At 41.1% G+C, this 16974-nt stretch overlaps 1 protein-coding gene and 1 pseudogene across 1 annotated transcript; one reads left to right on the top strand and one right to left on the bottom strand.

Annotated features, from left to right (window-relative positions):
- The first annotated feature begins 1117 nt into the window (after positions 1-1117).
- LOC135547818 (NAD kinase 2, mitochondrial-like) lies at positions 1118-10798 on the top strand (annotated as a pseudogene).
- On the bottom strand, positions 10775-15089 carry LOC135548300 (S-phase kinase-associated protein 2-like). Its single transcript, XM_064977753.1, has 10 exons — positions 14952-15089; positions 14097-14341; positions 13846-13957; positions 13437-13580; positions 13201-13335; positions 12991-13089; positions 12697-12824; positions 12544-12595; positions 12287-12394; positions 10775-12203 (listed from the first exon to the last, which is right to left on the bottom strand). The coding sequence occupies exons 1-10, from the start codon at positions 14963-14965 to the stop codon at positions 12002-12004; spliced, it is 1239 nt and encodes a 412-aa protein (XP_064833825.1). The 5' UTR covers positions 14966-15089; the 3' UTR covers positions 10775-12001.
- Positions 15090-16974: the final 1885 nt, after the last annotated feature.

Raw genomic sequence — 16974 nt, 5'->3', positions numbered from 1 at the left:
ACAACGCTCTGGCTCCACCGGTTTCCATTAGATAACACAGACAAAGTCAGATCCCACAGCCACAAAGTCATAATTGCAACAACAACAAATATTTAGTCTTAATTTTTAACGTTAGGCAAAAGGTTAGCAGTGCAGTTAAGGTGAGGGTTGATGTTAGGTTTAAACTCGTATTTTAGGAAGATAAATGGTATAATTTGGCGGGGTTTACCGGTAGTCATAATTAATAAATAAATCAAGGTAAAATAAAAAATGTAAATTTTGACTTTTTTTTTATTGGCTGTGGTAACTAGTGACGACAGGCTCCACACCTAAAAAGCACATTGTTGTACGTAATGAAATAAGCGTGCGAGCGCATTCCGCAAGCGTGCGCGCTTCAAAGATGGCGTTGTAGCTTGTAGGTCCTTGCAGCTGGGTGCAGTCCACTAGCTGGGTGAGAGTAGGTGTCGCCGTATCTGGATTCGACGATCGTAGTGCATGAGGGACCCAGGTCAAATAGCTAGGACATCAGATTGGATTAACACCGACATTGGCCAATAACTACATTAATGGGGACCAACAACGAATAACTTTTGTTTCATTTATTTAATTTTTCTAATAATTTACAAGAATGACTCCCCGTTCCTTTATAAACTGTCTGTGCCTTGGGCATCGAGCTGTCACTATTTTAAATGGGAGCTTACGTCACATCCAGATGGAGATGCAAAGTATTGCATCACAGGCTGAAATTGGTTTTAAACCCTCAAAAGTTGCTGTGGTGACAAAGATGACAAGGCATGAATTCGAGCAGCAAAGATATCGCTTTTCAGAGCTCTCAGAAGAGGAACAAAAACAACTGGTAAGGGAATGGAAAACGATGTGATATAAGTGGTACTTCCTCTCAAACTCCCTCATGTGTTAATGTATTCGTTATTGACAGTAAAACACCCCCATAACAAGTCATCAGCACACACCAGTTTCACTTTCAGTTTAGACATGGAAACCCAGGTGATCCGATAGGTAAATGCTGGTCATAGACATATTCACTGAGGATGTCAGATTCCTTTCTCAATGTTGAGTTTTTTTTGCTAATCCACAAGGATTCAAGGATATTGTTGTGGTGTACTGTCTACAAAAGGTAATGAAGATGTGTAAGTGGCCACATGACCTTTGTGTATCTCTGTGTTCCATCTAGGAAAGAGGGGATTGAGGTGTGTGTGGAGAAGAGAGGGGAATATGATGAAGAAACAGTGCAATGAGCAGACGCCATTATCTTGGCAGGGGGCAAGTTTGAGAATAATAGCTGATCCTTTTATGTGGTCGATGTGAAATGGCTAGCTAGTTATCGGTGGTGCGTGCTAATAGTGTTTCAGTTGGTGACGTCACTCGCTCTGAGACCTAGAAGTAGTTGTTCCCCTTGCTCTGCAAGGGCCGCGGCTTTTGTGGAGCGATGGGTAACGATGCTTCGAGGGTGACTTGACGTGTGCAGAGCGTCCCTGGTTTGCGCTCAGGGCAAGGGGACGGACGTAAAGTCTTTACTGTTACATTTACATGGTCACGTTCCCGCTGAGGGGTAAAAAACAATTCAGAATAAATTGCGTTCATACAGTGCTCAGAGAAGGGTCAACTCAATCCACGAATAGGCCAATTTCACCCTGAGACCTTGTTGACCTCCCGTTCCTTCTGTTAGGGGATGGGACCATACTACTACTTGTTGCCAGTAAGGTTTTCAATAAAGACCAATCGGTTTTTGGGGTTAACACAGACCCTGAAAGGTAATAACTCACAAAATTGGTTAGTGAATATAAAGTGGTGATATGGGTTTGGGCAGGTGGTAAGTTTACTTTCCTGGTAAGGTTCTTAGCTAGTTTAGAAGAGACAGGTTGGGGAATTCATTGTTGTTAATTTCAGCATTTTGTTATAGAATGAGAGGAGATAAATAACTATCTAGTTTGATGAAAAAAGTGCTCATATTACAAGTGTCTTTTTTTGTTGTTGCATGAATGTCAGAGGGACATCTGTGCCCTCCTGTATGTTACACACATGCCTTCCCTGAGGCACTACAGAAACTCCATCCTGGTCAGTTCAGGTGGGATTTTCCCTTTCACTTCACTGACCAGAATACTGCAGTTAGGAAGGCTATGTTTATGTTAGAGGTCGACCGAATATGATTTTTCGATACCGATTATTGGAGGACCAAAGAAAGCCGATATCGATTAATCGGCTAATTAAAAAAAAATGTATATATATATATATATATATATATATTTTTTTTTAAATATAATAAAATGTATTTGTAATAATGACAATTACAACAATACTGAATTAACACTTATTTTAACTTAACATAATACATCAATAAAATCAATTTAGCCTCAAATAAAATGAAACATGTTCAATTTGGTTTAAATAATGCAAAAACAAAGTGTTGGAGAAGAAAGGAAAAGTGCAATATGTGCCATGTAAAAAAGCTAACGTTTAACTTCCTTACTCAGAACATGAGAATATATGAAAGCTAGTGGTTCCTTTTAACATGAGTCTTCAATATTCCCAGGTAAGAAGTTTTAGGTTGTAGTTATAGGAATTATAAGACAATTTCTCTCTATACGATTTGTATTTCATATACCTTTGACTATTGGATGTTCTTATAGGCACTTTAGTATTGCCAGTGTAACAGTATAGCTTCCGTCCCTCTCCTCGCCCCTACCTGGGCTCGAACCAGGAACACATCGACAACAGCCACCCTCGAAGCATCGTTACCCATCGCTCCACAAAAGCCGCGGCCCTTGCAGTGGGGAACAACTACTCCAAGTCTCAGAGCGAGTGACGTTTGAAACGCTATTCGCGTGCAACCTGCTAACTAGCTAGCCATTTCACATCGGTTACACCAGCCTATTCTCGGGAGTTGATGAGCTGTTTATTACTTCAAGCCTAATGCTTGAAGCACAGCGAAGAGCTGCTGGCAAAACGCACTAAAGTGCTGTTTGAATGAATGCTTACGAGCCCGCTGGTGCCTACCATCGCTCAGTCAGACTGCTCTATCAAATCATAGACTTAGTTATAACACACTGAAATACGAGCCTTTGGTCATTAATATGGTCGAATCCAGAAACTATAATTTCGAAAACAAAACATTTATTATTTCAGTGAAATACGGAACCGTTCCGTATTTTATCTAACGGGTGGCATCCCTAAGTCTATATATTGCTGTTACATTGTACAACCTTCAATGTTATGTCATAATTATGTAAAATTCTGGCAAATTAGGCAGCCCAAACTGTTGCATATACCCTGACTCTGCGTGCAATGAACGCAAGAGAAGTGACACAATTTCACCTGGTTAATATAGCCTGCTATCCTGGATTTCTTTTAACAAAATATGCAGGTTTAAAAATATATACTTCTGTGTATTGATTTTAAGAAAGGCATTGATGTTTATCGTTAGGTACAGTCATGCAACGATTGTGCTTTTTTCGCAAATGTGCTTTTGTTAAATCATCCCCCCCTTTTGACAAAGTTGGCTGTCTTTGTTAGGAAGAAATAGTCTTCACAGAGTTCGCAACGAGCCAGGTTAGCAGGCAATATTAACTAAATATGCAGGTTTAAAAATATATACATGTGGATTGATTTTAAGAAAGGCATTGATGTTTATGGTTAGGTACACATTGGAGCAAGACTGTCCTTTTTCGTGAATACTCACTGCATCGATTATATGCAACGCAGGACACGCTAGATAAACTAGTTATATCATCAACCATGTGTAGTTAACTAGTGATTATGATTGATTGTTTTTTATAAAGGTAAGTTTAATGCTAGCTAGCAACTTACCTTGGCTTCTTACTGCATTCACGTAACAGGCAGGCTCCTCGTGGAGAGCAATGTAATCAGGTGGTTAGACCGTTGGACTAGTTAACTGTAAGGTTGCAAGATTGAATCCCCGAGCTGACAGGGTAAAAATCTGTCATTCTGCCCCTGAACAAGGTAGTAGGCCGCCATTGAAAATAAGAATGTCTTCTTAACTGACTTGCCTAGTTACATAAAGGATAAATAAAGATATTTTTTTTAAATCATCCAAATCGGTGTCCAAAAATACAGATTTCTGATTAAATCGGTCAACCTCGAGTTTATGTGTAAAGAATAGTCGGATGATTTCTTTGCCACACCTCTAAAATGTTGTTTCACATGCCTGGGGTGTATTCACTACGAGCGAAACAGGGTGGGACCTACCTGAATTTGTCTAATATATAAACTTGTTTCCGTTGCAAAACGTTTTGGACTAATGATTATCATTTAAGGACCAAACGGAGCGGGGATGGACATAACCCTCATATGTCCAATAGAAAGCCTTGTTTGCGTTTTCAGTTTAAAGTTAACGGTTTTTGTTGCATAGCATTTGCAACAGACTAAATCTTTTGCACCTATTACACCCCTGGTCTTACTACTCTGCCCTCTAGTGTTACTGTTGCTGAACTGTCAGACATGAGTTTCTGATTCCAGGAACAGTAATGCGTATTAATATCATGGCATGTTTCACCACCCCCTCTTCTTTCTCCATATGTTCCTATCCCGGTCTACTGCATATTCTACTACTTAACTCCTTTGATGAATTTACTTCCCCATCCACCCCTCCTATCCACTCCTCCCCCATTCTCTCTCCTCTCCACCCCCCCTCTCCTGTCTACTTCATGCAGGTGGCAGTGGCGGCAGAGGATCCGTCTACACCTTGAGGGCACCGGGATCAACCCCATCCCAGTAGACCTACATGAACAGCAGCTCAGCCTGGAGCAACACAACCAGGCACACCGCATCACCCTCATGGAGGCCTAGCACAGTACGGCCCCTCGGCCTCCTATGTGTACCTGTATCAGTCTCTGTCTGGGCCCTTGAGACAAATCTAACACTTATTGAATGGACGGTGCACTGTATTGAATGAATAACATGTCTTCTTGACTTACAGCTGTGTGTGTGTGTTCAGTCTTTCGTCATTCATTGACAATTATTTTCATGTAATTTGTCAAAAAACCCTTCTCTAACTGTCACTTAATCTGTTTCTTTGATACAGGTGAGGTTTACTGCTTATCCAAGCCCTACATACTCCCTGTCAGAGGACTGAATGAGATCTTCATTGGGGAATCTCTCTCTTCAAGGTACCCTTGTCGTTCAACCAAGCCATAGCATCATGACCCCCCTCCCCCCCTAAACATGAATGCCTGTTTTTCTGTTCATCAACCCTACCCCTGCACTACTATCACGCCCACCCATATCGCTATGCACTCATTGGTGGATTTCTGTCCGTGACTCTTAGGGTGAAGTGTAAATCCTTGAATCCCCATCTCACCTTCTTGCTCAATAGGGCTTCCTACTATGAGATCTCTTTGGACGACGGACCGAAAAGAGCTCTGGCCTCAGCATCTGCACAGGGACCGGATCTAAAGCCTGGTAGACATTTTACATGTACATTTTAGTCATTTAGTAGACCCTCTTATCCAGAGCGACTTAGTTAGTGCATTCATCTTAAGATAGCTACAGGTGTGGGACACAACCACATCAGTCATCCTAAGTACTTTTTTCCCCCTCGATTATATTGTTAAAGACAAGTGCAAGTGTTAGTTCCCTCTTTTTATACGTAGCGCCAACACAGACCTCTATTTCTTTGCTGATACTGGAAGAGCCCTATCAATGCTGCGTCTCATTCATGGAAGTTCTAAAATCTCTATCAATAAAAACTGTGATTGACAGCAAACTGGTTGAACAGGCTGTGCAAGATGTCCTAAGGATAGGTATGTGGACTCCAACCTTTCCTCATGAACAGCAATGATCATGTGGATTTATTTTGTTGTTAAATCTGTCAATGTCTCAATTTCCAGCTGTAATTCCAATCAATGATTTTGGAGAACCTGTATTGTACACTGATAATTCAATCACTGTCCTGCCCTTATCTTTTTCTCCCCAGGAAAGGCACAAATGGGTCTTGATATTCAACTGAGAAAGGTGAGTTCCAAAATATATACAGCTGAATGTGTTGTATGAATGGATGGATGGATGGATGCTTAAGGAAAATGTGTATACATGAATCTCATTGTCTTTTGTCAGTGACTGATGAATACAACGAGTCTCTGGTGTTTGGTCCAGAGGAAGGCAAAATGTTCTTCAGCATCAGAGAGCCCATCGTCAACAGAGTATTCTCCAGCAGTTGCCAAAGTGGTTTTGCCAACAGGTCAGTTTATCTACAGTACCCATTAATTTTGTCTTGCAGTGGGGATTGATGTACAAGATCACACTTTAAATTATTTTTGCTTTTGCTCTTCAGGGTGTGTGTGCGCTCAAGGTGCTGGGACTTGTGCATGGTGGTGGATAGAGGGACTTATTTTGAGTTCAACAATGGTGCCATAGCAACAATCACCATTAACGAGGAGGACCAGCTCCTGACTGTGCTCCTTGAAAACTGACTGACAGGCCAACCATCCTTAGACTTCACACAAGACCCTCAGCAGCAGTGATCTATAAAGGGAGTTGGAACTAGTCTCTTATTAGGACCTGTGACCTTCAAAATAAACTTGTCACATCTGCCATGTTCTACCATTGAGTTTGCTTAAGCATGATTTAATTGGTAACATGAGACGAAAGTAATTATGTGAGTCGTTTGACCTTACCTCAGACATTTACCGTTGCTAAACGCTACCCCATCAATCCTCTCCACTCATTGGGATATTAGGCCAAACTGAAGTACAGAGCGGAACCCACAACCGATGGTTGACTTCCAGGGCTTTTTCCCCCTGGAAAAGTAGTGCGTTTACTGCCCAGAGATTTTGCCATGTTAAATGCTTACTTTTACAACCGACGATGAGGTACATTTCATAGTTTCTGAAACACATGACATTGCCTGACTGAAGAGGATTGTAAGCATAGTTTGCGATTATATTAGTCTGTTAAGTACCAATTCCTATTGGAAAGAATGTTGATAGTGAGTTGACTGCACAAAAGCTTATAATTGGTATTGGTGGAATAATTGCAATTAGAGGTCGGCATTTCTGGATGCTGATTACATTGCAATTCACGTGGAAACTGCGTGGCAGGCTGACCACCTGTTGCACGAGTGCAGCAAGGAGTTTCTAGCTAGCATTAAACTTACATTAAACAATCTTAACATAATCACTAGTTAACTACACATGGTTGATGATATTACTAGGTTAACTAGCTTGTCCTGCGTTGCATATAATCAATGCGGTGGCTGTTAATTTATTGAATCACATCCTACTTCAACCTCGCCAAACGGGTCAATTAACAAAAGCGCTTACCGGAAAAAAAACTGCACACGTAACGTAAACTCACCCAATTCCGTACAAATGTGCGCAACCGCAACATTCAAACGAGGCGACAAAGAAAACTAATGGGACTGTGTTGACGTCAAAATCGGGTGTGTGAACTAGGCTTCTATTCAAGCGTTGATCGACATGGTAATGGCTCTATGGTATTAGAGAAAAGTTGAAAGAACGGACCCTCCGTTACATCGTGACGTGTCATGTCGTAACGTACCGCACTCATAATGCAACTATTTATGTCTTACAATCTCTCCACCAGGTGTAGCACTTCTATTATCCTTTAAAAACAAGAAATGGACAGTGACGAGGGTAAGGGGGATACCTAGTCATTTTTTGCGTCATCATTGCATGCGATCATCATTTTCAAAGCCGCTCTTTACTTCTAAGATCACTTTAGCACCGCCCTAAAAACCCGATTCAAATTCGACACAAACCTTCAAATAGGTATGTAATGACACATTATATAAACTCTTTGTAGTGTTTTATTTACATTTTAGAGGCGATAAGGTGGACAGATCGAGTGAAAAAAAGCAATTTTCCCACACATCTGTCCTTACTATTACGCATTAGTTTCGCTTCCCCACCCGCCATTTTAAAAAACTCCCGAAGGGGCTCATTGCCTGCTTGAATTATGCAGAAACGGGCAGCGTTTAGGTCATGACATCTATTATTTTAGAAAGGGGAGAAATTGTGCTTTACAATGGTATTGACATTACAGTTTATCTGGAAGTATTACGTTTTTGGGGCGCTAAAATAAGGGAAGTTCTTCGGACCAAGGCGATGTATGAGTTTACGTTATCTAACCATAAACATCAATGGCTTTCTTAAAATCAATACACAGAAGTATATATTTTTTTAAACCTGCATATTTAGTTAAAATTCATGCTAGCAGGCAATATTAACTAGGGAAATTGTGTCACTTCTCTTGCGGTCAGTGCAAGCAGAGTCAGGGAAAATGCATCAGTTTGGGCCACCTGGCTCGTTGTAAACTAATTTGCCAGAATTTTGACATAATATTGAAGGTTATGCAATGTAACAGCAATATTTAGACTTAGGGTTGCCAACCGTTTGTTAAAATACGGAACGGTTTCGTGTTTCACTGAAAGAATAAACGTTTTGTTTTCAAAATAGTTTCCGGATTTGACCATATTAATGGCCCAAGGCTCATATCTATGTTTTTAGTATAATTACGTCTGATTTGATAGATAAGCCTGACTGAGCGATGGTGGGCAACAGCACGCTCATAAGCATTTATTCAAACACCACTTTACTGTGTTTTGCCAGCAGCTCTTAGCATTGCTTGAAACACAGCGCTGTTTATGACTTCAAGCCTATCAACTAACGAGATTAGGCTAGTAATACTAAAGTGCCTATAAGAACATCTAATAGTCAAAGGTATATGAAATACAAATGGAATAGAGAAATAGTCGACCTTCATAATTCCTATAATAACTACAACCTAAAACTTCTTACCTGGGAATATTGAACCACCAGCTTTCATGTTCTGAGAAATGAACTTAAACGTTAGCTCTTTTACATGGCACATATTGCACTTTTACTTTCAACACTGTTTTTGCATTATTTAAACCAAATTGAGCAGGTTTCATTATTTAGGAGACTAAATAGATTTTATTAGTGTTCATTCATTCAGTATTGTTGTAATTGTCATTACAAATACTACATAAATCAGCCTATTAATTTGTATCATCAATGAGGTCGCTCTTGCTGCTGGTGAGTCTCTGATCCACCTCTACGCAGACGACACCATTCTCTATACTTCTGGCCCTTCTTTGGACACTGTGTTAACAACCCTCCAGGAAAGCTTAAATGCCATAAAACTCTCCTTCCGTGGCCTCCAATTTCTCTTAAATACAAGTAAAACTAAATGCATGCTCTTCAACCGATCGCTACCTGCACCTACCCGCCTGTCCAACATCACTACTCTGGATGGCTCTGACTTAGAATACGTGGACAACTACAAATACTTAGGTGTCTGGTTAGACTGTAAATTCTCCTTCCAGACCCATATCAAACATCTCCAATCCAAAGTTAAATCTAGAATTGGCTTCCTATTTCGCAACAAAGCATCCTTCACTCATGCTGCCAAACATACCCTTGTAAAACTGACCATCCTACTAATCCTCGACTTTGGCGATTTCATTTACAAAATAGCCTCCAATACCCTACTCAACAAATTGGATGCAGTCTATCACAGTGCAATCCGTTTTGTCACCAAAGCCCCATATACTACCCACCATACGCTCTCGTTGGCTGGCCCTCACTTCATACTCGTCGCCAAACCCACTGGCTCCATGTCATCTACAAGACCCTGCTAGGTAAAGTCCCCCCTTATCTCAGCTCGCTGGTCACCATAGCATCTCCCACCTGTTGCACATGCTCCAGCAGGTATATCTCCCTAGTCACCCCCAAAACCAATTATTTCTTTGGCCGCCTCTCCTTCCAGTTCTCTGCTGCCAATGACTGGAACGAACTACAAAAAGCACTGAAACTGGAAACACTTATCTCCCTCACTAGCTTTAAGCACCAACTGTCAGAGCAGCTCACAGATTACTGCACCTGTACATAGCCCACCTATAATTTAGCCCAAACTACTACCTCTTTCCCTACTGAATTTATTTATTTATTTTGCTCCTTTGCACCCCATTACTTTTATTTCTACTTTGCACATTCTTCCATTGCAAATCTACCATTCCAGTGTTTTACTTGCTATATTGTATTTACTTTGCCACCATGGCCTTTTTTTGCCTTTACCTCCCTTCTCACCTCATTTGCTCACATCGTATATAGACTTGTTTATACTGTATTATTGACTGTTTGTTTTACTCCATGTGTAACTGTCGTTGTATGTGTCGAACTGCTTTGCTTGATCTTGGCCAGGTCGCAATTGTAAATGAGAACTTGTTCTCAACTTGCCTACCTGGTTAAATTAAGGTTAAAAAATAAAAACAGCTTTTTTTGATCCAATAATCAGTCAACCTAATTACAGTACATTCAATTTTGCTGATTTCAACAAATTGCATTATTGAGCAGCTTGGCTAACCAGACTAGAGGACAATATGAAACTGAAGGCATTGTATGGCACTGAAAAGGCCAGGGCCTCATCAAAACCGAATGTGCCTGGACTAATCTGACACTTTAGGAAACAGTTAAATATAGTTGGTTCCAGCCTTCACCATGGGGTCTTTTGGAAAACATCCTGGAGTTAACAGGAATGGTTATTTATAATTCAGTGTAATAAGATTAATATGCCAAAGGGGGTAATGTAACTAAATCCCTATTGTGTTGTGAATTCCTCCATGTTTACTATATATGGACTGCTTTGTGGTTCCATTTCTACAGCTGAAGTGACAACTGATGTGTATGCTCCTTATGGTGCCAGGTCCTGAAAATTCAACACAGGAGGCATGTGTGATTATTAAATGGTGTGAAAACAAAGCTGGCAAATCAACTCATGATCACAATTTTAAATAAAACATTTATTTACATAAAATTGGCAAGTTTCACATTTTAGTATTTAACATAGTAAATCTTATTTTTTAAATGCATGAATAGAAAAGTTTCTCAAACAAATGTGAGCACGAAAGGAAACATACCAAACATGGCACCAATACATAGCTACTGCCCCCTTGTGGCGAATGCTACCATTTACTACATAGGTGTAGTGCACATTCTAATATCGTACCTAATTTAGGGACAAGATTAAAATGTTAATTTCCACAAAAATGCCAACGACTCTAGCATATTTTGTTAGAGCCGCCTCAGATTTCATTCAGTCAAAACGGACGTAGAGCTGGATTTAAAATATAATACGAACAGCGTGGCTTCATTGATTTCTTATTGTCTCCAACTTTAAAATACAAAACAAAATATATCAAGTAAATGACATTGTTAATTTGAATTTGTATTTTATAAAACACTGCATCATGGAGGGAAAGATGTCAACTGCTAATGGCAGAGCACCTATGCATTAGTCTAACAGACCAATCTTCCTAGCTTGTCTTTCTGGCAAACCCGCTTTACAGTTGATAGACCTGAACTGAAATTAACTTTACTATATCCAGCTAATGAAACGTTACAGAACGAGCCAACATTATCAAGATTTCTTTTGTTTGGCTAGCTTTACTACAGACCTTTTTTCCAACAGATCTGTCTTTGGAATGTTCGAAAGTCAAGATATTGGACAGAACATAGGACCCTGATAACATATCCTATAAATCAAAATGTATTATTATAGCAAGTAAAAAATAAAAGGCATTTCCCTTACGACTACACGCGCAGTCTTCAACATTATCAGGGTTAAATTGTCTAAAACAGGTACCTCTTTAAAATCTTTAAAATTCAGTTGCATGTTATCCATGTAAGATTACTGTGGAGAAATGTAATCTACCAACATTTAGAATTCCCACTACTGTGCATATGAAGGCCATGTCCTAATACTGACCTTAGAGTAACTTTGAACCAATGCCCACCATTATAAAAACAAAGCGTTGCCAAAAACACAAATCTTCATCAGCAATGAGAACAATCGGTGTCAGTGTACCACATTGTGTACGGCTCAAATTAATGTGCATACACACAATGGCAGACAACAAAAAAAATAGCTTTACATTCCCTGTATAGAATGACCGCATCACAGAAATAAGTTAGGACAGGTTAGTGACAGCGTTTGGAAGGCGTTGTGACTAGGACCTGAACACCAGCCGACAGGTCATACCCCACATGGCGCGGTCCCGCCGGGTGGCCTCGGTGGGACGGGCCACGCCAGAGAAGGGCCGGGTGTTGATTTGGAGACGGGGCAAACTTTTACTCAGGATTGGCAGGTAAGTGTCCTGGACCAGCCCGTACACCTCTAACGTCTGCAGCTCTGGAAACTTCTCAAAGTCACTGAAATAAACAGGTTTAGTTAGTACTGCACAAATTATAAAGAGGAATATTTAAAGAGGAACATTAAAAAATAAGTGACTTACGCTAAGGCAGCAGGGTGGATCTGGTAGCAACGGCTCAACGCCAAGTGTCTAAGAGACTGCAGCTGCTGCAGGATGGGGAAACTTGATGTAGTCATCAGAACACTGTCACTGTAACACAAATACAATCAGTTAACATAATGAGATTATGGGATAGAACACAGTAGTTGCACAGTATCCATGTCAAATCACATCAGTCAAAGCAATCATCTGGATCCACAGTCCAGCCCAGGTCATGACCTGCATTAGGAATTCCTCACCTTAAATCCAGATTTACAAGGTGAGGACATCTCTCCACCAAGTCTTTCAGATCTGAAAAGAGGCCATTGGAAAGTTTAACATCAATAGATATATGTAAACATTCAATACAAATACAGGCAGAGGGAAATGTTCAATGCCTCAGGCTTCCTCACCTCCCATAGTAAGGTTCTGTCTGTAGCCACTAAGGTTGAGCTGAGTGATATTGGAGGGGATGTTACTGACAACAGCCTTCACATGATCAGTACTGAAGTCACACCATGACAAGTTCAGCTCTTCAAGCCTTGGTGTAGGAATGGAAAAGGGACATTTCTGCATTAGTTTACCAATGCACAGATGGTTTAAACAGCGAGTTAAATACAATGATTATGCTGTCATTCAGAAATAGACATAGGACTTCAAAACAGTCGAACAAAACAGAAATACAATTTGGCAGACCCCAAGCTTACCGTGAGCAGGATTTGAGCATCTCACCAAGCGAGTCGGGTGAGAAGCCAGAGCAGCCACACAGGTTGAGCCGTACCAGCTCAGTATTCTGGGATAGGGACCTGTAGAGTAACAATGTTAAGAATCGTGCCGAATGTTGTCTAAATGGCTTGTAGCATTTACACTACATCACTTGACAGATCATTGCAACAGAGCATGTCTTCTTTACTCACTGAATGATCCAGTCAGAGAGCTCCAGTCCCTCTAAGCTTAGATTCTCTAGTCGCCTGCAGCGGGAGATGATGTCACCTAGAAACGGGGTTGAGACAGTGCAGCTGGAGAGATCCATGTGCTGGACACGCAGGTGTCTGAAAAAAAGGGACAAACCTAAGTTGTCTGGGTTCACCTTCAACAGTTGGAAAAGAAAGCTCTGTATCCCCATAATAGGCATGTATGTATGAGGACTCACTGTGTGTGGGTGAAATGTGGTTCTCCAATGCAGGTACAGGGGCAGCGCAGTCCCAGTACTCCAGCCATAAGCACCTGCCCAAGAGCTTGATCCAGCTGGGGGTTCCCTACAAGATCCACACTATGCCACAGAGACTCATCAAACCTGACAGGCACAAAGGCATGCATTGACTTAATGACAGGTTTTGTTGACCCATTTGACTGTGTTAGGAGTGCGATATCTAATATGCAGAAAAACTGCAATCCAGAGCAACTTACAGTAGTGAGTGCATACATATTTTATACTTTTTCATACTGGTCCACCATAGGAATCAAACCCACAACCCTGGCATTGCAAGCACCATGTTCTACCAACTGAGCCCCACGGGACTAAGTACTTTACAAGCATGATTGAATTGTCTCAGACTTACGCCAAGCGATGCCAACGCTTGCAGACCCGGGACATCCGGAGGAGGTCCTGCAGGGGAAGGCAGGATAGGATTCCCAACAGTAACTCATCTGGTAGTGTGTCCCAGGACAAGCCTATCATAAAAACATCATCAATAACTCAAAAAAGTGTGACTTCTCTGAAACATAATTCCAGATATATTTCTACAAGTAGTAAGCAAGTGTACTTCTGAGCTTATTGGATTCCTTCCAACACGTGTATATCTCTACACACCTGAGAACTCCCTCCTTTTCCTTGGTCGCCTGGCAAGCACAAACTGGTTCTCCTCATTCTCTTTGCCCTTGCAGACAACCCGCTGCTTGTGAGGTGGTGACCACTGGTGAATGAGCTCGTGAGGAGTGTTCTCTGTGTCCAGACAGTCTCCGATGCGGTCTCTTTTTTTCCGTTTGCTCTTCTGGGATATGGACAGCATTGATCCCTCCAAATACTCATTCAGGCAAGGCAACTCCTGCAGGGGCCTAATACAAAAAAGGGGGACAATCCTTGTGTGTGTGTACGCATGTTGTATTACCCGGGATGTAACGATTCATGTAGTTAAAACCTATTTTAATTCCCATCCTTACATGAAGTAAGAATTAGCTAGCCAAATTAGGTAACGTTAGCTAGCTACAATGGATGGCCCGCCATAATGCTTGCAGGCGTTCCATTTTAGCAATCTCCAAAAAGATCGCGCCATATCACACCAACAAAGAAGCGTTTAAATAGATGGGTATGGATGCAATACACACAATACATTAGCTAGCGTTCCTACTACCTAGCAATAAAAGTGTTTTCTGTATAAATGATCGAATGCTGACGTGCTAGCCACCTCCTTGTGTTGGGCGCGCGCGGTTTCGATTATTCTGTCTGCCAATGCATTTGTGGTATTATTTGCTCGAACAGTACTTGCGTTCTCATCATCGTAATTAAAAATCAATAATTACTATTTTAATTTGAGGCTTACATAGCACGACGAATCGACCAAATAGGACTAGTAATAATATGTTGTGTAAATTCAAGCTGGAACCATCCGCACCATGCAATCAATAGCTTAAACCCCTAAAAATGGTTGTGAATTTTAAAACATACCCTTCGTGTGACATCTTCCCTGGTATTTGCTGAAATAGGAAACCTAAAAATCCGTGTTAGAAATCAATAGAAAATAAGTAACCAGACAACTTCACTCCTCTGAACCGAAACCAGACTGTTTAAACCTCACGCGTGATCGCCCGCCCTCAGCTCTGCAGCGTGCTGTGATTGGCTGAAAATCTTCGTGCAAGAGGAAGTGACGCAAACGTCCTCTTGAACAAATCTTCTTTTTAATGTTTGAAGATTCGATTAACTATCCCGGGTTGCCCCGATGGTAGGAGTTATTTCGGGTGAAAATTATTGAATTCGTTTTGGAACACTGGGCTGCCTCCCAGGCGTAAACCGGGTGCCCCGCTCTGGCCGACGGCGAAATCGCCTCAAACCAAAAGTGACGTACTTTAAGCACATGGAGTAATGTGTAGGATTCTGTGTTTTCAAATGCAAAAGTGATTGCTTTTGATACAATTACTTTACCTGCCTTTCCACTGAAAACGAATTTGAAAAGTCGAACATATAATTGTACTGAAAAGATATGTATGTTTCTGAACGATGCACCATATTGCCTTGTTGATAACGTTATCGAGAGGAGCAGATTACGGTTCGATTTGAGAAAATCACTCCTCTCATCACCGCTTTGCCGTACACGTCACGGCCCATACACCGGTCCACCGGCGTTTAATTTTAATTGAACAACTCATTTTTTTATGAGACTGCTAAGGAACAAGAGCTCACGGGGTTCATATCATAGAGATTAGATAGAGGACTCTGGTACCAAAAAAACTATTTTAGCGTGAACAGCGCCATTGATGACTTGTACCATTTTGAAGTAGCATAAGTATTTCTGGTAGTCAATAGGGTGGGACTTCCTTTGGGTTGAGGAAGGATCACATAATTACCCCCAGGTCACCAGGAGGGAGCTAACGTTCCATAACTGCAGGTGGCAATAAATCGCCAACCACGGCTTTATACCTGTTAAAACAACATACTCCAGACACTTTTATTGGTTAAAGAGTCTAGCAACAAATTCAGCTACTTTTCCTGCCTTTGGGGAGTATTGGCATGGGGTTTCTATCTATGATTTGTATAGCATTTAATTCTGCAGCAAATGAAAGTAGTAAATACTTTCTTAACACTTTTTTTCTTAAAACTGCATTGTTGGTTAAGGGTTAAGGGCTTGTTAGCATTTCCTGTTGTCGTTCAAAGAAATCACTCCAGACAGTGGTACCAGTTGAGCGTTATTTATTATCTGTGATTAAATAGGAAACAGCACGTTAGACGTGCATGGTTTAATGATGTTGATGGTAAAATCCCTTGTATCACATTTTCATACTGGGGAGTTCGTGATCTCCCCCTATCTGCAGGCGGGGCCAATAACACGCCTTATTGTAACCGGAATTTAACCAACCAATAAGCGAGCTTGAACATTAAATATACATTTATTTAGAGGCAAGTGGAAATATTTCCAACCCTGGTCTACACCTGTTGTATTAGGCGCATGTGACAAATAAAACATGATTAGATTAGCTTTTGATTTGAGAAGCTGTTTTAGCAAAATAAGTCACTCATAGCAATGCGCGCACACAGCCAGAGAAGCATAAGGGAAGGGGCTGTGCGGTGGGAGAGGGGGACGAAAACGCTGCTGTGCCGCAGCAAGGAAAATTGGTGCGGTGACATCATCCCAGCAACGTCAAATTGTAATCTAGCGACAAATCAAAAAGACAATATCAATTCTCATCAGTGATGTAGTGGTAAAACAATTGGTCGCTAAACTCGCGGTGAAAAAAACGCTTCATATTCTTTCAATATATTTTCCCTCAAAGGTGGGTAGACTGTTAGGCGAAATACACCACTGATTCTCACTGAAAATCTGGTCGGCAACACTAGTGGCAGAATGCACATTTTTAGCGAAGATACTGTTAACTAACCCAAGATATCTCATTGGCATCGTTTCCAATGGCAGCAATTTAAGTATAGTGGGCAGAACAAGCAACGACGTTTTATCACAGCGGGGGGTTGGCCCCTA

This window comes from Oncorhynchus masou, chromosome 11, assembly GCF_036934945.1.
Source record: "Oncorhynchus masou masou isolate Uvic2021 chromosome 11, UVic_Omas_1.1, whole genome shotgun sequence".
Lineage (NCBI taxonomy): Eukaryota > Metazoa > Chordata > Actinopteri > Salmoniformes > Salmonidae > Oncorhynchus > Oncorhynchus masou.
This window is presented reverse-complemented; position numbering and strand designations above follow the sequence as displayed.